This window comes from Ramularia collo-cygni (assembly GCF_900074925.1).
Source record: "Ramularia collo-cygni strain URUG2 genome assembly, contig: RCC_scaffold02, whole genome shotgun sequence".
Classification (NCBI taxonomy): domain Eukaryota; kingdom Fungi; phylum Ascomycota; class Dothideomycetes; order Mycosphaerellales; family Mycosphaerellaceae; genus Ramularia; species Ramularia collo-cygni.
Window position 1 is genome coordinate 1073522 of NW_019716256.1, and position 25000 is coordinate 1098521.

Consider the following 25000-nt stretch of genomic DNA (forward strand, 5'->3'; position numbering starts at 1 on the left):
CTCTTACCTATGTCTCGCGGGGCATCGCTAGTGGAAGGCACCGAGGCACTATTGTAGTGTTGGTGAATTGTGTGAAACAGCTCCCAATCTCAAGCAGTTTCAAACTCGTATTTCATCAACACGTCAGCAGAATATGAACACGATCCAATGCTTGCTCGAGAGTAACACATGACCAAGCATTCTAGAAACATCGGCCAAGTGGTGTTAGCGCAGGCGGGATTATTCACTTGTCTGATCTCAYGAGCCAATCGGAAGTCTTCCGTTTCGCATTTATGATCGAACTGCGATCAGATAGTAGTGTTTGCCAATTATAAAGCGACCATTTTCTTCTTCAACAATGAATCTCTTACAACATCTCCAACATCTCCAACTCTTTCACCCTCACAACTCTTTCACCCTCACAACTCTCTTCTCTAGTCAACCTACCAACCAACCAACCAACCAACCAACCAATCAACAACATCACAATGTCCGCCCCAACTTCCGCCATCCCATCCACCTGCTGCGGACGCCGCGAGGCCGGCTGTGCCTGCGCCGCTGAGGCTACTTGCTCATGCGGCAAGCAGTCTGCTCTGAACTGCAACTGCGAGAAGGCCGAGGTCGAGAACAAGGTTGTTGGAGCTAGGTGCTCTTGCAGTAAGTTCATTGTACAAATCCACTCATCTTCAAGGAAGCTACTAACGAGAATTAAAGACCAACGCCCAGCTGGTGCTTGCACATGCTCCCGCGCCAGCGGCGAGAACACCAAGCCTGCTGCTGGTTCGTCTTGCGCTTGTGGCAAGCGGTCGTCCGGTAAGCATTATCTTCCAGTTTCCTCCTTGTTTTGAAGATGTGAAACTGACTGAGTTTGAACAGATTCGTGCAACTGCAGTGGTACCGAGAAGGGTGCTTCTTCTGATCTCGAGACCGACTTCACTACTAAGAAGTAACCTCATTTACAATGGAATGCATTGCGAGGCGGAATTTGGGTGCGAGGGATTGACGACATGGCGTTATGAAATTTGACTGGCAGGCGTAGCCAATGGGTGTTATAGTTGATGATACCCAAGAGTACTTTACTTGAGAGAATTGAATGAATGCTGTTTGATGACGTTTCGTTACTTTACCGTGAGACATCGTTCACTACGTCGATGACACTTGCACAAGTATAGGTAGTTGGAGATTCATGTTGGGATCATTTAGGCATTCCGATTTGGAGCTTTCTTTTCATTCACTTCACAACGAATGCAAAACCATCAAGGTGTCTTTGATTACCCAATCGTAATTCGTCAAATTGTAATGGCGTGCTGTGTCCTGGCCCAATCAACGCCTCTTTCACGCGTATAAACAAAAAGAGCCTCCTATTCGTATGCAATCCTCCTTACAGGACTCGACTGTGGTTCCGATGCACCGACCTGCTGCTGCTGCTGCTGCCAAGGTGTACCATAAATACCCTCCAAGGGCTGACCAGAGAAAGTGCGCTGCGGCGTCGGCGGCGGAAAGTATTGATAGGGTGGCGGATGATGCTGATGTTGTGCCTTTTCTCTGAAATGGCCAAATGCCATGTTTGTTGTAGCAAAACCTCCAAAGACGAGGAAAGTGGTGAAGATCTAAAGTCATTGTTAGCATCAATATCTTGCAATGCCGTCTGGACAATACATACCATAGCTTTCCAACTGATGGGTTCGWCAAAAGAATTGAAGATTTCAGCGAATGTGTGTGCAGAGACCCTCGCACGGCCAATCTTTGTGGCATCTCGGTTCATGCACGCCTCCCATCCCTCACAAACTTTCTCCAAGGCTGGGACCCGAGTAGCCCGGTCGCACTTGTTGGAGTTCCAAGAGTGTAAGCACTGTGCAGACTCGGCCATGACCTCTGCCATTGCTTCAAATGCCTTTTTGTCAATGTCTCCCTGGACAGCGGACCAGAAGCAATATAACATGTACGCGCACGCTGCCAGCAGGAACACGTTGAATGCTAGTTGTGCGTAAAATGAGAGGATGTGAGGGACTGTTGGATGTTGCCCGATGAAGGTGAAGAGATTGGAGACCCAGTGCGGTCTGTTGCTGCTGTCCTGGTCCACACCGTTGTTTCCCTGGCCGCTAGCCTTTCGTGTCCTCCTGTTACGCTGCAGTTCATTGTCATCGTCGGAGTCCGTCATGCTATGTCGCCTCTTCTTGGATTGTTTCTGCAGCTGACGATCCCGTTTGTGTTTGGTCTGTTTCACAATGGCATTACCGCGCTCGGAACGCGGTATTTCTCCCCTGYCCGGACTCTGCCACGCGTCTCTAACGGCTTTGAGAAAGCTGTCCCGCTTTCTAGGTTTTGGCCGCGCGCGCTGTTGTTCGGTCTCCTGCTCCAAATCTATCGGCGCACCTCTCCCACCGCGTTCTGCACCTGCTTGCGACTGCTGAGTCGTGCCTCCGCCTGGATTCCACTTGGCCATCGTGTTGCGGAATCCCATGTTACTCTCAGGCGTCGGCGCGTCACTATCGTTGCGTTCGGGAGATCGTGGAGTCTCGCCAGCAGATGAATCATCGAAGTCGGTGGTGATCTTGCGGGGCGTTGTGAAGCAGGAATGAAAAGCCGGCAGTTGTGGCAGGGGTTTACTCGGAGAGGTATAGTTGCTGGGTGTTTGTGGTTTTTGCGGCGAATCGAATGCGTTGTAGTCGCCTGGGTGCATTTCTGTCAGCGACATGTACCGCCATAACACGCTGCCACTGGTCACATACGTTTCCTGGCCAAGGTGCTTTGCGGCATGCGCTGCGCGTTGTGGGCGACGTGGGCAAAGGGTGAGCGAGCGTCGAGTGATCCAGTTTGGTTATCGTACTCAAAGTCCATGCCACTTTCGTGCCCGCGAAAAGCCATGTTGAGCGAGATGTTGTTCAAGTGATGACGGTTCAAGGTTGTTGCGCAAGAAAGTATTGAATAATGATGGTTGGACCCTGGCAACGCATCGCGAGCTAAAACGGGACGAAGTCACAACTTCCTCCAGGCTGTCTCCTCATTCACACTCACATTCAATACCGAATCATTGCTGTGCCAACATCGATACGTTGTTCTTTACTAGGGTACCCTGGTGCTTCTTCTATTCACACTTCCAACCCCCAACGCTTCAAAACCTGCAAAGCCGGCCCAACTAAATGCTGGCTACCAGTCACGAGTGTATGCTGTGTGCCTCGTTCTCGCCCCAATCTCGCTGCAAGTGTCATGGCTCCAAGAATGGTCGGTTCATTCCGCATCGAACTATCTGGAAAGTACTGCTCCCATACTCGACAGAAGGAGTCTGGACTCTTCGGAGGAGAACCTGATCCAGTTGTTTCGATCTCGTCGTACGTGCTGAAGATAACATCGCTCACCTGCACGCCAGAGTCCTTGAGAGATTGGGCGAGTGATTTGAGCAACCCGACAGCATCTCGCGTCTCATTGATGTGGCTGAATATCAACGTCCGCGAGATATCAGTAGATTGTTTTGCCATCTCAGACCCGACCTCCGTAAACCAATCTGCAGCGATAGCTACGCTCATCTCGTTATGTGCGGCGTCCAGGAACCATGTGTGGCTGCCACCGGACACAATGTGGAATCTTCCAGGCCAGGAAAATCTTGAAATACCATGCTCGATGTCTTCTGAAGTTAGATGTGATGGAGAACTGGCATTCACTGTTTTCTCCAGAGATGCCTCTGCTATGGCGATTGCAAGCGAAGAGTTCTTCTTCTGAACAGATGGTTGGATCTGAGGCGCATTCTTGGGCAGCCTTGGATCCAGATCAACGAATCGTACCGTCTCTCCCTGCGCTTGCGCTCGTTCTGTTAGCACTTCCGCGGGTTCTTCTGACTGTATTGTGGAAAGCGCGACAGATCCAGGCTTGTAAATGCCGGACTTGTGCCACGCAATGTTCCTGATTGTTGGACCCAAGACATCAATGTGATCCATTCCTAAAGTAGTGATGGCGGTCACCACAGGTCGAGGAGCAACATTCGTGGCATCGTATTCACCTCCATGGTGCGTCTCAAAGATGGTACAGTCCACTCTCTCCCTAATGAACACGTGCAGACCTAGAAGAGCCCAGAGTTGTAGGTAACGCGGACCTCTCTCAACGACCTCCTTGCTTGGATCGTATGGACTTGCAAGCTGTGGTAAGAGGTCATACACCTCGAAGAAATACTTAGCCAGGAGATGGCGCTCCAGAGGTTTGGAGTTGATCCGTATCCGTTCTTCCGGGAGAATAAGATGAGGTGAACTATACAGACCGGTCTTGCTAGGTTTGCCTGTACGCTCGCCGTGTGACCGCAGTATTGACTCTGTGAAAGCACAAGTGCTGCCTTTGCCTTTTGTTCCAGCAATGTGGATTATGTTGAGTGCACGAAGATCGTCTGCCTGTTTTGGTCAGCAAAGAGAGCACACCAAGTGAGGATCAATCGCTCTCACGCTATGGCCTAGCATGTCAAGCCATTCTCTCATTCCGATCAAACTTGGTGTTCCTCTCAGACCCACTGTGCCACTCGGGTCTGATTCAGAAGACGTATTTGGTGGCCGACCTCCTCTCCGTCTAGAAGCCAGCACGTGAAGAGCATTCTGATAGATTCAGCGAGAAGACCATGACAACATCTCCAGATCCTCTTTACCTCGTACGTCCGTTCCATGTTCGCAACCTCGCCGCTATACAGTCGTCTGATCAAACCAGGCCCGCGTCGGCAGCCCACACGAATTTGAGCGAGCTTGACAGCAGAATACGGGTCGCATAATGGTCGACTTGGCCAGGATCTAGCAAGTTGTTGCATAAAGAAACAGCCCGCTGTTGGTATGGGTGAGTGATTGGGCCAAGATGCCAACTAAGTTAAGGCCCGCGTGCCGGCATCGGGCTCACTGCGGCGGCCTAAAGCGCAGGCAAAACAAGAATCCGCTATCGCAGTCTCGAGGCAGTCACTCATGCCAGCGTGGACACGTCCGTGTGACGTTGATGTGACTGTCAAGTCGGTCTAACGCCTGCAACATCTACAGATATGAGATCTGGAAACCTTGGGAGGTCCTACAAGAACATGGAATCATTCTCAGCATCCACGCCAAACCTCCCACTATCTGATCCGATATCTGATCCGAGCTTGGCCATCTCCGCCCGCGAGACACCAGACGAACATCGGAGACAGCTCGTCGAGGGCTTCGGATTCAATCGATGGTTCCTCGTCACGTACCAGGCTGCCATAGTCGGAGTGGTACTCGTGGCAGCAGCCAGGCACCAGTACCTGTCTTGGACGCGCTCAAGACGAAGGAGGCGAAGGGACGAAACACTAGCAACATGCAAGGACGACAAAGGCAGAGATGGCTCTTCGTACGTCTCGGAGGACTGCACATCCAGCTCGTCCAGTAGCACGCAAGCTGGCGGCGATGTGTCGCCCGTGAGTTGCAGCAAAGGCAGACCGTCCACCGAGAGCGACCCTCTCATCTTTGACGGAGACAACCCCAGACGTCCTTCAGTCTCGCTGATCGGGAGAGCAAGACAATCGCTCAAAGGATCCCTGATGTATCAGTCACCTCCGCTTCCCATCATCAACCGGACCATGCCCGAAAATGAGACGGTACTCCTGGTCCTTGCTCTGCTCGGACTCAACTTGTTTTACATCTTTTATCACGTGGACTACAGCACTCTGACTTGTATAGAGGTTATATCGGACCGCTCGGGTTTATTATTCGTCGCCAATCTGCCGTGGCTGTACCTTCTAGCAGCTAAGAACCAGCCACTCAAAGCGCTCACCGGACACAGCTACGAGAATTTGAACTTGCTGCACCGGAGACAAGGTGAGATGCTCTGCCTGCTGGCAGCAATGCACTTCTCGGGGATGATTTTTGCTTGGTGGCGTGTTCTGCGCCCGCTCCATCTCACTCTTTACGGTTTCTTGACCATCAATTACATTATTTGGGGCGACTTTGCATTCATTTCATACGAGGTTCTGTACTTCACCAGTTTGAGCTCGTTCCGTGAGTGGTGGTACGAAATGTTCTTGGCTTCCCATGTCTTTCTCCAGGCGGTTGGACTGGTACTGCTGTACTTGCATCACTTCCGTAGCAGGCCGTACGTTCTGGTATCACTGGCTATATTCCTCCTGGATCGGATCGTGTGGAGGTTAGGGATTAAGACGAGGGCCTTTACAGCAACTTTGGAGATAATGGAAGATCGCGAGACGGTCAAGGTGTCCGYGGATTGGTCCATCGTTTCTCGTAAAAGGGGCCACTTGCGAAAGTGGTTGGGATGGGACATGGGTTGTGGCTGGGATGCCTCCCAGCATGTATTCCTCACCGTTCCTGGCATCTCGAAGCAGCATGCGCTGCAATTCCACCCCATGACCATTGCCTCTGCGGCCCCGGAGCCAGGACAGGAGCATGCCTGGTTCAACCTCATAATTCGTGCCAAAGGCGGCTTTTCAAGGGATCTGCTGCACCATGCAAGAAGTCACTCAGTTGTTCCAATCCGACTTGATGGTCCTTATGGATCCTTGCATGCCCTGGAGATGCTACATGCCAGTGATGTCTCCATAATCGTAGCTGGCGGGTCTGGAATCGCAGTCGCATATCCCATGCTCTGGWCACTCTTACACAGCAAGAGTCGTCTGAGGCAACGGATCTGCCTCGTTTGGGTGGTTCAAGAAGCTTCACATGTCAGTTGGCTAGGTCTTGAAAGAGTGGAAGAGTTGAAGGCGCTTGGACTGCATCTTGTCATCCCGCCTCCAAGTCGGAGATACGGACGGCCGGATATAGAAAGTCTTCTACACGAGAAGGTGTACCAGCTCGCGGACCAAGCAGAACATACAAGATCCCAGCCGAAGATTGGAGTGGTCGTGTCCGGCCCAGACGGTTTGAATAGGAGTGCGCGTAACACATGTTCGCGCCTCGTAAGGCGAKAGGGCTTAGACATAGATGTTGCAGTGGAGAAGTTTGGCTGGTAGAGTGAGACAGACGGCTGCTGCATACACGAATTCAACGACTCACGAGGGTGGCGTTTACACGGAGTATTTCTCGCGCGCCCTAGCTGCCGCAAAGGGTCAATCCATCTCAAGCAGAAAATGCATCAAGGCTCGCTGAAGCCCCACTACAGCTGCGCCTCCATGACCCCAACCTGGGAAGTCGGCAGTCAAAACAGCCTTGATGGTACAGTCGCCAGCTAATCTTGCGGCCATGGCCCTGGCATCATTTCCACATTCTGGCTCTTCCGCTCCCATCCTTCTCCGCGTGAAAGAAGCATCGGATTCCCCCTTCCTCTGCTCAAGCTCCTCGGCATTCGATCCCCACGTCAAAAGCAATACCGGGGGCGGGTCGACTACTTTCGCTTCCCTGTGAAACTCCTCCTCCTGGAAGCTTACCAAGGAATATTCGCTCCAGGATATAGAAGGGCTTGCAGCAGCGATGAAATCGAATAGTCCCGGCTGAGTGAACAATGCGTTGAGACTGAACAGACCACCATAAGAGTGTCCGAACAGACCTTTCCGATTGGAGGCAAGATCCAGAGACGGGAAGAGTTCCCCCTCCACTGTTTGCATGACTTCCCTCTTGATGAAGTCGAGGAACAAGTGGGCTTCCCCAAAGCTCAAGTCGGTTCGGGGCTTGCCGTGTTTGTCTAGAGGCATCTCATACTTTCCATCACGCGAACGTGGTGTCAAGTCAGGACCTCTACGGAAGTCGTAGACAGCTTTGAGGTTGGGATAGCCGATACCGACGACGATGCTGCGGGTGGAATTGAGGCATTCCAATCGTCGTGAGATTTCAACTGCTGTAAGAAAGTAGGCGTTGCCATCTACAAGGTAGCTGGATGGAAAGAGTCAGTATGCTGATGGAGTCGTTGGATACAATGCAAATACAAGCTGGAGACGGGATGTTCGTCCGCGTTTGGCTGTGGCAGGCGTTCCGATGTCCAGCACAGCGGCCATGCGATCTGGACAAGATATGGACCACGAGCAGTCTCAACGGTATATTGACAGCTGTTTGGGAGGTATCCAGGTTCGATTATCGTCTTTCTTTGAGCAATCATCGTGGCGTTTAGTTGGAAGATAGCCAGCAAATACAGTACTGAACACGAAGCCGGTTGGCTATCGTCCAGCAGATCGAGGGGTATCAGCTCCAAACTAGCAGGGAGCGTACTCAGTATGTTGCAGCATGCCCTAAGCTTGGCTCTCGCCTGCGAGGATCCAGTCGGGACCGACCAAGTGAGCCGATGTAAGTGAAGGGATCTAATCTCATGATCAGATAAAAATTCTCCTGACCCACCCAAATTGAGCATCCTATTGGATTCCGACAGGTCCGAGCTCGGTCGCCAAGATCTTCAGCAGCCACTACCAAGACAAAAGCGGATAMCACTGCTCTGACCATATCTAACCTGGTCCATCGGGAGCCCAGCGAGCAGGTCTATGGTAAGCTTCAAGCGAAAGGATGCATGGTGTCACTTGCATGCCCCACAAACATGCGTCGGCCACGAGCCAGCCTAGAATTCGCCTCGGCTGGTATCGGAGACAAGAAGCTTGATGCAGTTCCCAACGGACGGTGCCTCAAGAACTAGTAGACGTCGAGGGAAACATCTCCCGGCTTGGGGAGTGGTATATAACAGTCGAGGACCCCTCTACCCTCTGCCTTGTTGTCTTGCTACGATTCGTCACGCTCTTGTAGAGTTAGAGCTTGCCTACCATGCCATTTCTCAAGCCATTCAGCAGTAATGGTCAATCCAACGCCGTGACAGAGGAGATCGCAGTTGCCCAACCCGAGAATACAATACAAGAAGACAAAGAAGCTGTCGTGCCTGATCAACATGCACAGGCAGGAGTACAGAAGATCGAGGCTGTGACTCTAGTCTGGTCGAAGTGGTCGCTCGCTGCGCTTCTGATCAAGTATGTATTCGAGCATAAATTGCTGCATAACGTCTAGCTCATTGATCGTTCCTCTAGCATCTGGATCATCTTCTTGACTAATGGCCTACGGCTCTCCATCCTTGCCAGCTTGACGCCGTATGTAACCAGCGACTTCCAATCCCACTCGCTGATTACCGTGATTGGAATCGTAGCCAATGCGATGACGGCCGCGGTGTACATTCCAATGGCCAAGCTGCTGGATGTCTGGGGTCGAGCAGAAGGGTTCCTCCTCGCCGTGGCTTGTTCTACTCTTGGTGTGGTTCTGATGGCGGTGTCAAACAATCTGGCGACGTTCTGTGCTGCACGGGTAAGTGATTCGGATGCCTTTGGATATCGCGCGAAAACCTGACGATGTACGTAGGTGTTTTACTCCATCGGATTCGCAGGCATCATCTATACAGTCGCCGTTCTCGCCGCTGATGTGACTTCTTTGCGAAATCGAGGGCTGGCTTTTGCCTTCACGTCTTCTCCTTATATGATCACTGCTTTTGCGGGACCCAAAGCTGCCGAGGGCTTCTTGAGCAATGTCAATTGGAGATGGGGTTTCGGAGCCTTTGCAATCATCGTTCCTGCGATGACTTTGCCTCTTTTCGTCCTCTTGAAGGTTCAACTTCGCAAAGCGGAACGAGAAGGAAGATACGTCAAGGAAAGGGGCGGCCGTAGTTTCATGCAGAGCCTGCAGTATGGATTAGTGGCCTTCGATCGTAAGTTGAAGTGTTACGAATGGGTAGAAACCATCTGATTGATTGCCGCAGTGCCTGGAGTCTTCCTGTTCGCCGCTGGATTGACGGTCTTTCTACTCCCATTCACCCTGGCAGCATCCGCTCCGGAGGGGTGGCAATCGGGCTATATCATCGCAATGATAGTTATCGGATTCTTCATTCTGGTACTCTTCGGCCTGTACGAGAAGTTCTTGGCTAGTGAGCCGTTCATCAAGAACAAATTCCTGACAGACCGGACTGTAATCGGATGTTGTCTGATCGATATGACGTACCAGATCTCTTATTACTGCTGGAACAGCTACTTTACCTCCTTTCTCCAAGTAGTCTCCAATCTCACGGTTGCGGAAGCCGGATATGTCAACAGCACCTTTCAGGTGGTCTCTGGTGTCCTGCTGTTCATCGTGGGCTACCTGATACGCCGTACACAGCGGTACAAGTGGGTGTTTTACATCGCCGTTCCGCTTTACATCTTCGGCCTCGGCCTCATGATCCATTTCCGGCAGCCGAACCAGTACATTGGGTACATCATCATGTGTGAGATCTTCATCTCCATGGGCGGGAGTGTATTCATTCTGCTGGTTCRGCTGGGCGTACTCGCCGCGGTTGATCATCAACACGTCGCAGCTGTCCTGGCTTCCCTATATGTCTCAGGTACCGTGGGAGGAGCTATCGGGAATACCATCTCAGGAGCAATTTGGACAAACACATTCCTCGGAGCTCTGCAGCGGAATCTGCCCGAGTCTGCGGTGGCGAACGCTACTCTCATATACGCGGATCTTAAGACACAGCTGTCGTATCCTGTTGGTAGTCCAGAGCGTATTGCTATTCAGGAGTCGTATGGTTTTGCTCAGACACGAATGCTGGCGGCAGGAGTGGGTGTAATGGCTCTGTGTGTCGTCTGGGTCCTGATGTTGAGGAATTTGGATCTGAGCAAAAAGGGCCAGACCAAGGGTATCGTGCTCTGAGGAGGTCATACTCCTGTAAGAGGTGCACACAGCCATATCTGGACAAGTTGTATCAATGGCAAGGAGCCTCTTGATCAGGTACGGATATCTGGCAGAATCTCATGTGGATGTAACTTGCCCAGTCCATGATATCTGGCTCGCCTCGCTTAGCCGTCCTTCAGCAGGAAGGCAACGCGATGTCACTTAATGACCCACATTGGCTATCAGGCGTGTCGTTGAGAAAATGGGCAAGGCTCGTGGCGCCGCCAAGAGGCGCTAGACTGTATTCGTACGCCGGCGTAAATTCCATCGTCATGTCTGCATTTGGCGTAACATCTTGGTTGCCGCATTCCGGTCAATCTGTGCTGTCGAGTTTGAGAAAGCCGACCGATTGTGCAATCAAACGGAGGGCAAATCTGTCCTATGGGCAAGTAGAAATGTTCACGTGCATCGCGAGTGTTTACAGAAGCCGAGCKCTCGTCTGCACACTTCCTGCTTCCAGAGAGTCGAAGTCGGCAATGTTGAGGAAAGTACAGCCAAGAACTAACCAAGAACCAACCAAGAACGCACCGTTCTTGGCCTGCCGCAAGCACCGATGAGCAGATACAAAAGTCCGTTAGTTGCCACTTTTTAACAATTCGTCAACTTTCCCACTGCCCAGCAAAGATGCCTGCAAACACAATGGCCGAACCGATCATTCCATCTGGCTCCGGCAACAAGCCTCTATCCAAGCCCGCTCATGCTCTCACATACGAGGCTGTCATCAACGAACTCCAAGCCGACGACAACGCTGGTCTATCCTCGGTCGACGCCAAAGAGCGTCTCGAAGTCTATGGATCAAATGATCTCGGTGACGGCGCCGGTGTGCAGCCTGGCAAGATTCTTCTTCGCCAGGTTGCTAATGCTATGACTCTAGTARCGTGAACCATGAACCCGTCTTAAGGCGGTAAAGATCGCTGATCCAACAATTGGTAGGTGCTCATCATGGCCATGGCCGTGAGCTTCGGTATTGGATCCTACATTGAAGGTGGCGTAGTCACCGCTGTCATCGTTTTGAACATTGTCGTTGGTTTCTGGCAGGAGTTCAATGCTGAGAAAACCATGGACTCGTTGAAGAGTCTTAGTTCTCCAACAGCTAGTGTTGTTCGCGCGAGCGAAAACATCACGATTCCTACGGTTGAAATCGTACCCGGTGATATGGTTGATTTGAAGACAGGAGATACTGTTCCTGCGGACTTGAGGTATGCTATGAAGAGCATTCGCAGAACTCTCTGAGCCGCTGCTGATCATCTCCAGACTTTTCGAGGCCGTCAACTTCGAGACCGATGAAGCATTGCTTACCGGTGAATCCCTCCCTGTCCGCAAAGACCCAGTTGCCGTATTTCCCGATGATACTGGCCCTGGAGATCGATTGAACATCGCCTACAGCTCTTCGACGGTGACAAAAGGCCGAGCTAGAGGGATTGTCTTTGCTACAGGGTTGAATACCGAGATCGGGTCCATAGCCGCCGCYCTCCGCGCAACCGGATCGAAGGTGTGTGAAAGCTGGCCTGGCATGTCTCGCAGCTGCTAATTTTCATCAGGTTCGTGCCGTGAAGCGCAATGATCAGGGAAAAGCTGGCCCACATCGCTATGCGCAAGCCTGGAGTTTGACGGCATCGGACGCCGTCGGACGGTTCCTTGGAGTCAACATCGGAACACCTCTGCAAAAGAAGCTGTCCCGGCTCGCGATTCTTCTCTTTTGCATTGCGGTAGTCTGCGCAATCATTGTACTCGCGGCGAACGACTTCTCCAATGAGCGCGAAGTTATCATCTACGCCGTTGCCACGGGATTGAGCATGATTCCTGCCTCACTGGTAGTAGTTCTCACGATTACTATGGCTGCTGGGACCAAGCGCATGGTCGAAAGACATGTCATCGTACGCAACTTGAAGTCGCTAGAGGCACTCGGCGCTGTTACGGATATCTGTTCCGACAAGACTGGAACTCTTACCCAAGGCAAAATGATCACCAAGAAGGCATACATCCCAGCGTGTGGGACATTCTCTGTGGAAGATGCTAATGAGCCATACAATCCAACTGGCGGATTCGTAACGCAGACCATGGCCTCGTCCGAGTCAGTAGAAAGCGAGAAAAGTAATGCGCCAATGGACACAGCCCTCGCAAAGTCCGACGCCAATCTTGGTTCCTTCCTCGACGTTGCAGCTCTTGCGAACATCTCAACCATCTGGAAAGGAAAGGAAGACGGAGAGTGGCACGCAAGAGGTGACCCAACTGAGATTGCCATCAACGTGTTTGCCCTTCGCTTCGGTTGGTCTCGACAGGATCTTATTGGCACGGAGCGCCCAGTATGGAAGACGCTGCTGGAATTCCCATTCGACTCTGATGTAAAGAAGATGTCGGTTATCTTGGAAAACACAGGGACCGGAGATTTACAGGTTTTCACCAAGGGAGCGGTTGAGCGTGTTCTCCAAAGCTGCTCCAACTTCCATGCCACAAGCGACTCCGATGACACGACTGAGATGACCGACGACCATCGAAACCGCATACTCAACAAAATGGAGGACTTTGCGTCTTACGGCCTTCGTGTTTTGGCTCTCGCCAGCCGGATCGCACCATCCCATCTCAACTATGAGAAAGAGCTCGACCGCAACCAAGTAGAATGCGAGTTGACGTTCCGGGGTCTGATTGGTCTTTACGACCCCCCAAGAGCAGAGTCCGCCGGCTCCGTCGAGGAGTGTCGTCAGGCAGGCATCGAAGTGCACATGTTGACAGGTGACCACCCCGGAACTGCACGCGCCATTGCCATCGACGTTGGAATTCTTCCATCCCACAAGAAGATGGAGAATTTGCCAAAGGATGTCGCTGATTCTCTCGTCATGACCGCTGGCGAATTCGACAAGCTCAGCGATGACCAGATTGATAAACTGCCCCAACTGCCGCTCGTTGTGGCACGATGTGCCCCAAATACGAAAGTCCGGATGATTGAGGCTCTGCATCGTAGGAAGCGCTTTGCAGCTATGGTATGTTGATGACTTGTGGACAAAGGAAGCCTTCGCTAACCATGCCTAGACTGGCGATGGTGTCAATGATTCTCCATCGTTGAAGCGCGCTGACGTGGGTATTGCCATGGGTCAGGCGGGATCCGATGTTGCAAAGGATGCCTCGGATATCATTCTCACGGACGACAACTTTGCATCCATCACTAATGCCATTGAAGAAGGCCGGCGCATGTTTGACAACATCCAGAAGTTCATCCTTCACTTGCTCGCCGAGAATATCGCACAGGCATGCACTTTGCTCATCGGTCTTGCGTTCAAGGACTCCCGCGGTCTTTCGGTGTTCCCTCTGGCGCCAGTCGAGATTCTCTGGGTGAGTAGAGTGRAGACCAAATCGCCCGTCATTGCTTGCTGACATTTTCAGGTCATCATGATCACGTCGGGAATGCCTGACATGGGTCTCGGCTTCGAAGTTGCAACCCCTGACATCATGAACCGGCCGCCTCAGTCCCTGAAACGAGGCGTGTTTACTTTGGAAGTCATGGTGGACATGCTCGTTTACGGTCTTTGGATTGCAGCATTGTGTTTGGGCGCCTTTTCCCTGGTCCTCTTTGGATTCGGTGATGGCAACCTTGGAGTAAACTGCAACGACTCCTACTCGGCCGATTGTGATACTGTATTCAGAGCCAGAGCGACATGCTTTGCTTGTCTCACTTGGTTCGCGCTATTCCTCGCCTGGGAGTTGGTTGACATGAGAAGGAGCTTCTTCCGGATGCAGCCTGGCAGCAAGAAGTACTTTACACAGTGGTGAGTTCGCAGTGGGTATGCTTCAGACTGTACGGATGCTAACAGCCTGCTCTAGGATCTATGATGTTCGTCGCAACAAGTTCCTCTTCTGGGCTATCATTTTCGGATTTGTGACCATATTCCCTACGCTTTACATCCCGGTCATCAACCGTGTGGTGTTCAAGCATGAAAAGATCACGTGGGAATGGGCAGTCGTTGTGGTTGCGACGATGCTTTTCTTCGCTGGCGTCGAGGCCTGGAAGTTTGCCAAGAGGGTTTACTTCCGTCGAACTTCAGGAGTTCGTTCCGCTGGCATTGATTGGGAGAAAGATGAAACATCGGATGCGGAGAAGGGCGACATCGACCAGAAAGCGTGATTGCATGGCGTGGTAGTATTGATCAAGGGCCGGTGGAATTGAAGGTTGCCGCCCTACCTGCAACAGGCAAAAGTCTTGTATTTTCTGCAACAACGACAGTACGATTGAGAAGACATTCGATCATCAGTGTTTGACTTTCCGCAAGGCTGCTTTATGTGCCTGTTCGTGAGCGTTGTCGTCGACTCACCACAAGGAGAGGCGGCAATCTTCATTTCGGCGGCCCTTGGATGTTTGAGGCCAGAAAGTTGCTGTCGAATGGAGAGTCAGTTTTGGGTTGATTAGTACACCGAGTGTCCGGCTCGAGTTTTCGGACAGCGAGGCGCCGCTTGTGAGTACGACGCGTGTGCATCCATGTATTGGTTGAGAGCATCTGGCGATGTGCTACAACCTCGCGTCTCGCTGAAGCGAGCAGGATTATGTTATTTGGGTGTCGCCTTGCATCCAAATGGCATCTCCCGGTGCCAGTCTGAGCACTCTGGATCTCGCATCACATTGATGTGTTTCGATTGATTCTGGTAAACACGATGAAGACGGAGGATTTTCTCCACGCCTCTCCGGCGCTAGAAGTAGGTACGCCACGCGCTCACCCGTCCGCCCCGGGCTCATTAAGGTTTAGCCAGGCACGACAGATCACGCAGGGGCAGACACGTTGAAACACAAAAACTTTTGCATCTCGTGGCTTTGTCGTGGGAATGGGATGGAGGCGACGCGTCTGTCGTCAGTTTGAAGCACTTCGGAGAGTCAATGAGCAGCGGCAGTGGCTTCTGCGGTGACATGTTCTCAACAGGCGCTGAGTAGAGCAAGATCAGCGCGAGAGGTTGTACAGAAAGTACCAGACAATTCTTAGTACGGAGGATGTTCAGCAAGGTAAGATGCCAACACACTAAGGCAGTCTCGAAATATCTTCGGGACGTGCACGAGACTAGAAGGTACTGTACAAAGAACTTCCGCTCATTGACACTCTCACCTTTACTTCTGCTCCGTAGCTTGGTCATTCATTCTTATATGATCACAATTTGCAGCGAGCATCCTCCCTAAACTCATCTCTTCCGGAGCCAGCAGCGCTCGAACAAACCTAGAGCTGATCCCTGTTCTCGACACGACAGCGCTCTACCTTGCCAGCTTTTTTCCTCTCAAACTTTGCTCTTCATCGCGTATCGAACTTCCAAACATGGCAGATGGCAGGCCATCTAATGGCGAGAAGGAGGCACCAAAGGTCACAAACTCACCTTCGCTAGTTTCAAGTCCTGAGATGGATGACAGCGCGCCTGACCATCTGTTCGTGCCAATGTACCATGTACAAACGCATCAGACGGTGGATATCGAGGACTATTTCAGAGTAAGTCGACTGGGACCTGTGTCAGTCAAAAGCGCGTGGTGAATATTGACACTGTAATAGGGCCCTCGGGATGTCATGCGCCACTCAAAATGGCCATATTTCCTTCGTCTCCATGGTTCAGTTCTTCCCAAAATGATCATTCCTCTCTTCTTCCTCGGAGGGTGGGCCACCGCCATTACCTGTATCAACGAGCTTGTCTACAAGGAAAAGTTCGGCATCGATTCCGTTCTGTTGACCGTCTTGGGTTTCGTGGTCGGTTTGGCTCTTTCATTCAGGTCCACCACGGCATACGAACGCTATTCCGAAGGCCGAAGATACTGGTCACAGTTGATATTRACTTCGCGCAACCTGGCAAGACTGATCTGGATACATACGCAGGAGCGTCATGCCGAGTCACCAGAGTTGGGGAAAGCAGATCTATTGGCTAAGCTCGCCGCTCTTCRGCTCATCAATGCATTCGCGGTTTCACTCAAGCATCGCCTACGCTTTGAGCCGTCGACTGACTACCCGGATCTTGCCCCACTGCTTGGGAACCTACACACTCTAGCAGGAGATGCCGATCAAGCGAACCTCCAGCCAAAGAAGATTTCACCTATCAAGTCCATTGGCTTGTATCTCGGCATACCAATGGCGGAGTCTAACCCGCGCAAGCTCATCAAGCGGTCAAAGGAGAATCTAGGGAACACGCCGCTCGAGGTTCTCACATACCTGTCGACATACTTTGAAGAAGTATTTGCCAACAAAACTCTCGCCGTACCAGTGCATCAGACCATGTCAATGAACTATCTGGCATTGCTGGGTGATGTACTCACTGGCGTGGAGAGAGTCGTCAACACTCCACTTCCCGTGGCGTACTCCATATCGATCGCTCAGATTACATGGGCATACGTCCTTGCGTTGCCATTTCAACTCGCCCCAAAACTGCGATGGGTCACGATTCCGGCTACAATTGTCGCCGGGTACATTATCCTTGGTCTTGCTCAGATTGGGAAAGAGTTGGAGAACCCATTCGGCCAGGATGWGAACGATCTACCTCTTGACGCCTACTGCCATGGGCTGGCATGCGACATTGACGCGATGACCAGCAAACCGGCACCGTTGAATATTGACGAATGGATGCGTGACCGTGGCGCAAAGGTGTTGTGGCCGTTGAGCTCCTGGGAGTTCAAGGCGTGGGAGACACGCAGTGTGGATGATATCCGTGCGGCCCTGAAAGCCAAGGCGGCGAGTCGTGACGTGAAGCAGGAGAGGATGAATACCTTTATCCAGAGTGAAAATTTGATGTAAAGTAAGTAGTTCGGCACCTCTCAAAAGTTGAAAAGTTCATTTTGGAAATTGCTAGCATGATTCAAAGGCCCAGTTGAAGCTCAGAGGCGTGCTTTCATGCGAGGCTCCTGGAACGGCGATGCACAGGGTCTTCCCAGGGAGCAGCGTAGTTGCGCTCCAACAAGAGTGTATGTACCTTCACATGCCGGTCGACTCCGGTCAGTCGCCGGAACTTGCGTTCAGTTGCTCGGAGCTGGCGAAGTAGCAGGCTGACTGTGCATGGTAAGGCCCACGCCCACGTTCATCAATCGGGTCTGGAGGTTGCTCGAGCCAATAAGTATCTTCGGAATTTGAGGTCGCAAATCATCATGTCGACGAACGGGGATATCTTGGACAGAGGTTGGTGCACTGAACACCAAGACTCTATTGCAACACCCTTGAGGCCCACCTGAGACGAGAGAATCATCGGGGCAGTCATTACGCAATACCCCCATCGATTATTCTCACGAGCCGTTGATCTATGCTCGACTGGAGCGCCGTATGCATCTATGCGCCACATAACACACGATGTCGGTGGATCAACTGCCAGAGACCATGGAATTCGAGGCAGCGAAGTGAACGTCCAAAGCCAGATACTTGCGGCTGCCGTCAGGGTCCCCRATAGGCCTGCAAAACGGAGAATTGCAAGCATCTAGCGGTAGGCCAGCATGCAGGTGACGGAACTCGAGGCTTGACCCCGTGCAGAGGTGGTTGAGCATAAGGTGGTCACGCAGTAGTAGCGGCCAATATTCCACACGCCGCCAAGACAAGAAAGTGAAATGCAAAAGCGGTTCAACACAATTTTCCAAGGCGAAAGAGAAAGCGCATGCTGTTCGTCCGGTAGACGTACGATAGTAAGAAAATTAAAGGGGGCTCAGAGGATTCAATGAAGTCAGATTACGAAATAATAGTTTCGGTTAGCCGGGTATCTCAACTGTTCGAATCGGAAGATCGACGCATGGCATTGGCGTGATCAAATGAGACGGATTAAAAGATACGTGTAGAGCCAGCATATCACCCAACCAGCGACAGCGCCTTGATTCGTCGCTGCTGGAAAGTCTCGAGAGGCAAGCCCGTTTGCCTATGTTTCATTGGCAGCTGCGACTCAAGCCCGTTAGTCCAGCGAGGGCATGGGAAACCGAAGCATGCTGGCTCTTTCCGTACTTCAGCGACGATCGGACTCTCAGGAAGTGAGCTGCGACCACCGCGATAAGTAGTGTTCCACGGAGAGTCAGATGCTTCGTGTCTTCTCGAACGTGGTGTCGTTCTTGAAGAAAGGACGACGTCTTTGATCGTAGCGGATAGGGCGGTAACCTTCATTCCCAGAGCCGCTGCAAGGTAAGTCAGGCTAGAATCCTCGCCAACTGGAATGATTCGCCGTGTTCCCTTGCCGGTATCGATTGTCGATGTCGGTTCAAGGTACCAAGTGTAGCAGGATTTAGGCTTCATACCGCGGACGCTAGCGGGTAGCTTCTAACTTGCCGACAGGCAAGCTCTTCGACCATTCGACACCACATTCCACATGGCTTCGACTACGTCGCTTGATGAAGGCGTATGTGGATATGACTTCCAACGGTGTAAGTCTTCAAATGCTAATGTCTCACGTACCAGGTTTTCGAGCAACTGCGCCAACCGATAGACCCCAAAGTACTGGAGCAGCGGGAGAAGGAGCTCAATGAGCGAATCAACAACGCGACCACCAAGGCTGAGCGTCGCCAACATGAACTCATATCCTTGAACTCCACCGCACCAGTGACCATATCCTCGGTCCGGGTGTTACACGCAACTCATACACGCCATGGCTTCCTCGAGCGAATCGTGAACCCACTCTTATCCGAGAACCGCGAGAATGGCTCCTACTACACTCTCCGCGAAGCGCTYACGGAAATTGGAGGAGCTGTGGACAAATTGAACCGGCTCGATATCTTCCAGCAGCCAATTTCGACCTACATCGATCGCGCCGAGAAGACTGACCCCAGCACGACGCCCACGGATCACGCTGTGTACATCACTGCCAAGGAGCGAGGTCGTTATACTATCAAGACTGGCACCGAAGCCGGCAGCTCGGAGGGTAGTGCGTACTTGAATGTGGTCTTGAGGAATCTGTTCGGAGGCGGCGAGAGATTGAATGGAAATGCGAGCTTGGGCACCAGAACAAGAAATGCATACAGCGCGACCTTTGATACCCCTATACTGTCCAACCCTGATCTTCGGTTTGAGATTGGTGGTCTCAAGTCGAGCACAGTAAAGCCTTTCGCTTCGCACGAGGAGATTCTGCGTGGTGGGCAAGGACGCCTTCTCTGGCAGACGTCTCCTCTCAGCAGACACGATTTCGCATACAATGGCTTCTGGAGGCAGATTACGGGACTTTCAGAAAAGGCCTCGCCTTCTATCCGTGCGGCCGCTGGAGATAGCTTCAAGTCTAGCGTGTCACATACCTGGACCCGCGACTCACGAGACATTCCCATGTTGCCATCCCGCGGATACCTCTTGAAGACAGTAACGGAGATAGCGGGCGCAGGTCCTCTTCAAGGTGATGTTGCATTTGCGAAGATGGAATTGGAATCGCAAGCAGCAGTACCCGTGCCCATACCAGGCATCAAAGGCGACAGCGGCGTCTCCTTCACTGCAGGTCTAAGAGGAGGCCTTCTCTGCCCTCTCCCACAGGCCGGCAATAGCGGACCGTCCTCCAGCAGCATCAGCGATCGCTTTCAGCTCGGGGGTCCTACTGATGTCCGCGGTTTCCGCTTCTCCGGTCTCGGCCCTCGAGACGGACAGGATGCTCTTGGCGGAGACATGTACGCCGCCGGTGGCGCATCTCTTCTTTTCCCCATCCCTCATGTCGGCAAAGAGACTCCGTTGAGGCTACAAGCGTTTGTCAATGGCGGTCGTCTTTTATCGTTGCAGGGTGAACAGCAGGAAGGAGGAAACGTGAGCAGTAGCATATCACGAACATTCAATGCTCTCACCAGTGAGCTACCCAGTACCACTGCTGGGTTTGGGCTCGTGTACGCCCATCCGGCAGCAAGGGTGGAGGTAAACTTCAGCCTGCCGCTGGTAATTCGTAAGGGTGAGGAGGGCAGGAAAGGATTGAGCTTTGGCATTGGCATGAACTTTTTGTAAAGGTGTGTATATATTATAGTCTGCCCATGGTATGCAGTCTCTCCTCTTCTTCATTTCTATTGGGACTACAGCTTCCGCTGATTCACATCTGCATGAGGTGGGATTCAACAGATCCCGACAACACGAAACACTCGCGTGGCGCTTTGTGCATTCCAAGACAAAGAAAGATGCCGCTGTGTAACCGGTGATCTGCATGCTGGCAAGGATTCCATGCGAACAGTAACTTGTTTTGCGGACCAACTGGACATTGTCGGAAAGGATGGAGCTCAATGATGCTGCCCTCGGAGAATAAGGTATAAGGTAAGGTGATTTTCGCGTGCCTTCCAACGTTCTTGCCACTTTCTTAGCGCTTCTCTTCTGATCTCACTTCACATTTCCTTCGCGCTACATCGTCTCTTCAGAACCACACGAACTTCACCTAGATCAAAGTCGCCGAAAATGAAGGGCTCATTCCTCCTCGCCATCATGTGCGCTGCACTCACCGCTGCCATTCCAACTCCGCCGCCGGACCTCACCAACTTCCTGCTCGTGACTTCCACTTGCTCAGACTATACCGCCAACAGCAGTCTTCTCCCCAACGTCAACGCCACTTCTCTATTCGATCCCAACAAGCAGGAAACTTTCCTACTCCGCCTAATCGCTCCTGGCTACGGCAGTCTTCCACAATTCAACATCTCAAATTCCACACTTCAGACTGAGTCATATGGCCCGGTCGGGTTCACTCTGGAGGAATACAACAGCACTACGGTCACTTCTGGAGATGAGCTCGGCTTCGTACCAGCCGTACAGACCATGGGTAACCTCGGACTCAAGGATGGATATCTGTTGAGTGTACTCGGAGAGACCGAGGGATGGACTGTCTGTGATGGAGCTGGAGCTATCGGTCAGAGTGTGGTAAGTCACGAGATTCTTGAAATGCTTGGCAAGAGTAAAAACTGATATTCATTGAACAGATCTTCTGGAAGGGTGAAGACGAGAGCTGCGAACCGCGCTACGTCCATGCCGTGCAGACAGCGCCTTACTGAACCGAGAGCATGGCGTCAAGACGATTTCACAGCATGAGAAAACGAGGGAAGCCTGATAGAGGTTCCGATCAAGCTCAGAAGAGACTTCATACAGCGGAGGAGCGTCAAAGCTGATGGCAACGAAGTCCTGATACAGCACGATGGGACAGCTTGCAAGAGGTAAATCATACATGCAGATACACTCTACGCGACGATGTACAGTACATTAAAGCATGGCAGCCACAATTCTCCACTTTAAGAAAAGACAAGCATTCATCATCAATAAACAGTCATGAGCCCGAACAACCACGTCAAAACCATGACTTCCGAAGGCGATATGGTATCACAACTTCCAATAGCGTATACCGCCCATTCCCAGCGCCTCATCAGTACAGACTTGTCACTTCACCCAAACAGTCACGTCAAAATCACGACTTCCGAAGGCGACATCGCATCACAACTCCCAATAGCGTATACGGCCCATTCCCAGCGAGTCATCAGTACAGGCATGTCACTTCACCCATCTCCACGTCTCTCGATCCCACGAACAAGCTGCTCAAATCGTCAACCACCAACTGATTCTTTGATTCGACTCTCGCAGCAAGTAGAATGGCGGCCCCCTTGAGCCACCGATGGATGAATCTACCAAATCCCAGTGGGACATAGCGATATCCCTTGACGGTCTGATCAACGCCCGCGTATTCTCGGAGAGCACTAGTGGCAAGCTTGGCCAACAGATGAGCGGTCTTGCAAGGTGCTACAATCAATGTGTCAGTGTCGTTTATCAAACGCGCCTTGAACGCCGCAAGCAAAACTTCAGTCTCCGGCATGTTGTGCTGGCTCTGAGTGGGATGCATGATGGAGCTCGGAGGGTTCAACAGGGCCAGAGCATCAACCAAAGCCTCGCGAAGCTCCACGTTTTGCACTTGGAAAACGGCATACGGGTTTAAGCTCGAGAACATCTTGGACCACATGCCATCCAACTCGCGGTACTCGAGTCGGACTTTGCTGTCGTCGAGAACGCTGACCTTGTGCCGMGCGGCGGAGTCCATGGCGTGGGCTCCGCATTGGGAACAATGAAATGCGAGACAATCCTCACGCGTCAAAACATGAAAGAGGTATACGCGGCTGATCCTGAAGACATGGCCACATCGTTTGAAAGTGAGGACGTCCATGAATGACTTGTTGTCACATTCCTCGCTTGTGTTATAGACGAAGCAATCGGAGAGGATGTGGTTCACTGAGTCAGTCTTCCATGTCAAACTCTCCCATTCATCCTGCGCGCTGGTGCGAGAGTACTTCATCATGCGGTCGCGAACAAGGAGGTAGGAAAGGTCAGAGGCACGATTCACGAGATCATCAAGCACGTCAGCCCACGGCACACCAGAAAGTGCGGCAATGACGCCGGAGAATTCCTCGGCGTAGCATCCATACGTCTGGACTTCTGTGGATTGATKAAACGCCGTCATCCACGTTGTTGTCAGCCGCATGCTATAGACGAGCTTGCCCAGGTACTCGTAGCACACGAGGCCTAAGGTGCTGACACCTGGCGCGTCCGAGAGACGATTGATCATCTCGACGAAGTTGTTTTGCTGCTGGAATGGAGGCGCGGACGAGTAACACACTCTCTGGAGCGGGGTGTTGAGTCGCACAACACAGCCCAGGTTGCTGTCGTGGATGTGGTAGTGGGCGAGGTGGGGTTGCTCTCGATAAGCCATGTTACGAGGGCGCGCGAGGTGTGGGATTCCGCCAGGACGGAGGAGGTCGTATGCTGGGTACTCCATGTGGAGCTCATGGTGACGAGCATTGAGGCCGACATGTCGCTGGGTGTTGGCAGATGGCGCGGAGGATACTCCTGTGGTATCGCGCGCAGAGGGCAGTTCGGTCATACCAGTGGCATCGRGTGCGGCGGTGAGGTCGTCCAAAGTAAAGACGTCGTCGGCGGTGGTGATGTCCAGCGATTGGAAGAGCTGATCGAGGTTGGTATCGTACTGCGACATGATGGCAGCGAGCTGGTGGGTGTGCTGGGTTGCTGCTGTTGTCGGTGTTGGATGGTCGAAGTCGAGAGGGTGGAGATCTTGTTTTGTAAGAGGCCGAATGTTGGGAAGCGTCTAGTAGTCGGGCCAGATGCGGGCCGAGCCGAGATCAACGCGATTGAACACGCTAGCCAGCTTGTCAGTGAATGAATCACCATCCACCCCACTCTCAATTCGGACGACACTATCACATTGCATACCGGGCACCTTGACAAGGTGAGTCGCTGGGTTTGAATCTCCTGCTGTTTTCTCATCGCTGCCAGAAAGGCATTCCGATGTGGTCTGGACGACGCYCACGTTAGCGTGGCACTGCCCTGGGCTCGCTCTGGTTGGCGAGTCTATGGCAGCCATCTGCATTCTGGAACCTTCGATCTGAGCTGAAATGGGAGAGCGACTTAGATAAACAGGATGACGATAATACGCATCATCCTTCACAGCATCGGCTCTCAGGAGTCAGACCATTTCTAGCGTCCGCTCTGCACTAGCTTCTGTTGTGGTGTCATCTCTCCCCAAAGTCGCGATCGATATCCTCGCCGGGATGAGAATATATCAAGAAGTGTGCCGTTCAACATCGCTTCGTACGAGCTGTCGGTTGTGTCTCATCGAACCTCCACTCGCCACCCTGCCTCGTTATCATCGGGCTCATTCTCCGTTTATATGTTGTCGGTGCCAGAAGTCTGATATATCCTTACCTCGGGTACGGTAATGTGCCACCCAGAAACTCAACCTTCGTCGCCTCCGCCTGCTCCACCACCCAGCCGGACCCCGTGACAAACAAAGCCACCGCAGCCGGCACAGCAGCAATGCGGTCATCCCGCTCTCCCTTCCACGGCCGTTCCCTCGCAAGTACTCCGGCTCCACTCAGCAGAACCTATATAAATAACTCCAATTCTCTCATCTTCACCGTAGCACAGTTTGCAGCCTTCCAACGAGTTGAGCAAAGCCTATTCAAAGACCACTAAGGTTGCTGTGAAAAAGCAAACACTTCTGAAGTGTTTCTTTCCCCGTCCCGGGGTTTTCTTTTGCTCTTTGGATGTTTGTTTTTTGGCGTCGCGAGTTCGACTCGTTTGAGCGTTGCACCGATGGTCACCCTATCGCCAAGGCGTCAAGCGATGACCAGCTGAACCAGCTGTTCACTTCTCTAAATGCGGCTTTCCATGAATACCTCGTCTTTTGACCGAAGGTCCGGCGAGTGTTCTGGTGTGCATCCCGCTTGCACTGATTGTCTCCCTTGTCTCGGAAACTCTAGCGACCATCTGTTTGTTCTGACAAGTGTTCCCGCCCAGATAGAGCTACACAATCATTGTGTTCCGAAGATTCGATGCGCTCTCTCATCCATCGTTGTTTGGACGAAGTCTGTTCGGAGTCTTATGGAAACGTCAAATTTTGGGCAACAGCAATAGAGACGCGTCGAGCGACATGCTGGCGACTCGTGGATCGAGGAAAGGCGGGAAAGTGGCTGCCAAAGGAAGCAGGCGACACCATGATGTGGC

General features: G+C 52.2%; 11 protein-coding genes; 7 read left to right on the plus strand and 4 right to left on the minus strand.

Moving 5' to 3' along the window:
- Positions 1 to 467: 467 nt before the first annotated feature.
- RCC_01968 (related to Cu-binding metallothionein) lies at positions 468 to 929 on the plus strand (the record flags this gene model as incomplete). XM_023767252.1 has 3 exons in its annotated part: positions 468 to 636; positions 694 to 792; positions 856 to 929. The coding sequence occupies 3 exons, from the start codon at positions 468 to 470 to the stop codon at positions 927 to 929; spliced, it is 342 nt and encodes a 113-aa protein (XP_023623020.1).
- A 411-nt stretch (positions 930 to 1340) lies between these two features.
- RCC_01969 (uncharacterized protein) lies at positions 1341 to 2847 on the minus strand (the record flags this gene model as incomplete). XM_023767253.1 has 3 exons in its annotated part: positions 1341 to 1589; positions 1643 to 2664; positions 2712 to 2847. The coding sequence occupies 3 exons, from the start codon at positions 2845 to 2847 to the stop codon at positions 1341 to 1343; spliced, it is 1407 nt and encodes a 468-aa protein (XP_023623021.1).
- A 224-nt stretch (positions 2848 to 3071) lies between these two features.
- Positions 3072 to 4624, minus strand: RCC_01970 (related to tetrahydrofolylpolyglutamate synthase; the record flags this gene model as incomplete). XM_023767254.1 has 3 exons in its annotated part: positions 3072 to 4358; positions 4410 to 4556; positions 4607 to 4624. 3 exons carry the CDS (start codon positions 4622 to 4624, stop codon positions 3072 to 3074), a joined length of 1452 nt encoding a protein of 483 aa, XP_023623022.1.
- A 396-nt stretch (positions 4625 to 5020) lies between these two features.
- RCC_01971 (related to ferric reductase) lies at positions 5021 to 6922 on the plus strand (the record flags this gene model as incomplete). The annotated part of the gene is made up of 1 exon (XM_023767255.1): positions 5021 to 6922. One exon carries the CDS (start codon positions 5021 to 5023, stop codon positions 6920 to 6922), a length of 1902 nt encoding a protein of 633 aa, XP_023623023.1.
- A 96-nt stretch (positions 6923 to 7018) lies between these two features.
- Positions 7019 to 8001, minus strand: RCC_01972 (related to hydrolase of the alpha/beta superfamily; the record flags this gene model as incomplete). XM_023767256.1 has 2 exons in its annotated part: positions 7019 to 7778; positions 7832 to 8001. 2 exons carry the CDS (start codon positions 7999 to 8001, stop codon positions 7019 to 7021), a joined length of 930 nt encoding a protein of 309 aa, XP_023623024.1.
- A 650-nt stretch (positions 8002 to 8651) lies between these two features.
- On the plus strand, positions 8652 to 10559 carry RCC_01973 (probable transporter (major facilitator superfamily); the record flags this gene model as incomplete). XM_023767257.1 has 4 exons in its annotated part: positions 8652 to 8851; positions 8909 to 9179; positions 9234 to 9576; positions 9628 to 10559. The coding sequence occupies 4 exons, from the start codon at positions 8652 to 8654 to the stop codon at positions 10557 to 10559; spliced, it is 1746 nt and encodes a 581-aa protein (XP_023623025.1).
- Positions 10560 to 11219: 660 nt separating this feature from the next.
- Positions 11220 to 14700, plus strand: RCC_01974 (probable ENA5-Plasma membrane P-type ATPase involved in Na+ and Li+ efflux; the record flags this gene model as incomplete). XM_023767258.1 has 7 exons in its annotated part: positions 11220 to 11453; positions 11514 to 11779; positions 11835 to 12072; positions 12122 to 13561; positions 13611 to 13910; positions 13962 to 14344; positions 14400 to 14700. The coding sequence occupies 7 exons, from the start codon at positions 11220 to 11222 to the stop codon at positions 14698 to 14700; spliced, it is 3162 nt and encodes a 1053-aa protein (XP_023623026.1).
- A 1171-nt stretch (positions 14701 to 15871) lies between these two features.
- On the plus strand, positions 15872 to 17326 carry RCC_01975 (related to UPF0187 domain membrane protein; the record flags this gene model as incomplete). XM_023767259.1 has 2 exons in its annotated part: positions 15872 to 16039; positions 16100 to 17326. The coding sequence occupies 2 exons, from the start codon at positions 15872 to 15874 to the stop codon at positions 17324 to 17326; spliced, it is 1395 nt and encodes a 464-aa protein (XP_023623027.1).
- Positions 17327 to 18866: 1540 nt separating this feature from the next.
- Positions 18867 to 20467, plus strand: RCC_01976 (probable cell surface protein homologous to bacterial outer membrane proteins; the record flags this gene model as incomplete). XM_023767260.1 has 2 exons in its annotated part: positions 18867 to 18896; positions 18956 to 20467. The coding sequence occupies 2 exons, from the start codon at positions 18867 to 18869 to the stop codon at positions 20465 to 20467; spliced, it is 1542 nt and encodes a 513-aa protein (XP_023623028.1).
- A 438-nt stretch (positions 20468 to 20905) lies between these two features.
- RCC_01977 (uncharacterized protein) lies at positions 20906 to 21492 on the plus strand (the record flags this gene model as incomplete). XM_023767261.1 has 2 exons in its annotated part: positions 20906 to 21361; positions 21421 to 21492. 2 exons carry the CDS (start codon positions 20906 to 20908, stop codon positions 21490 to 21492), a joined length of 528 nt encoding a protein of 175 aa, XP_023623029.1.
- A 476-nt stretch (positions 21493 to 21968) lies between these two features.
- Positions 21969 to 23471, minus strand: RCC_01978 (uncharacterized protein; the record flags this gene model as incomplete). Its single annotated transcript, XM_023767262.1, has 1 exon — positions 21969 to 23471. The coding sequence occupies one exon, from the start codon at positions 23469 to 23471 to the stop codon at positions 21969 to 21971; it is 1503 nt and encodes a 500-aa protein (XP_023623030.1).
- Positions 23472 to 25000: the final 1529 nt, after the last annotated feature.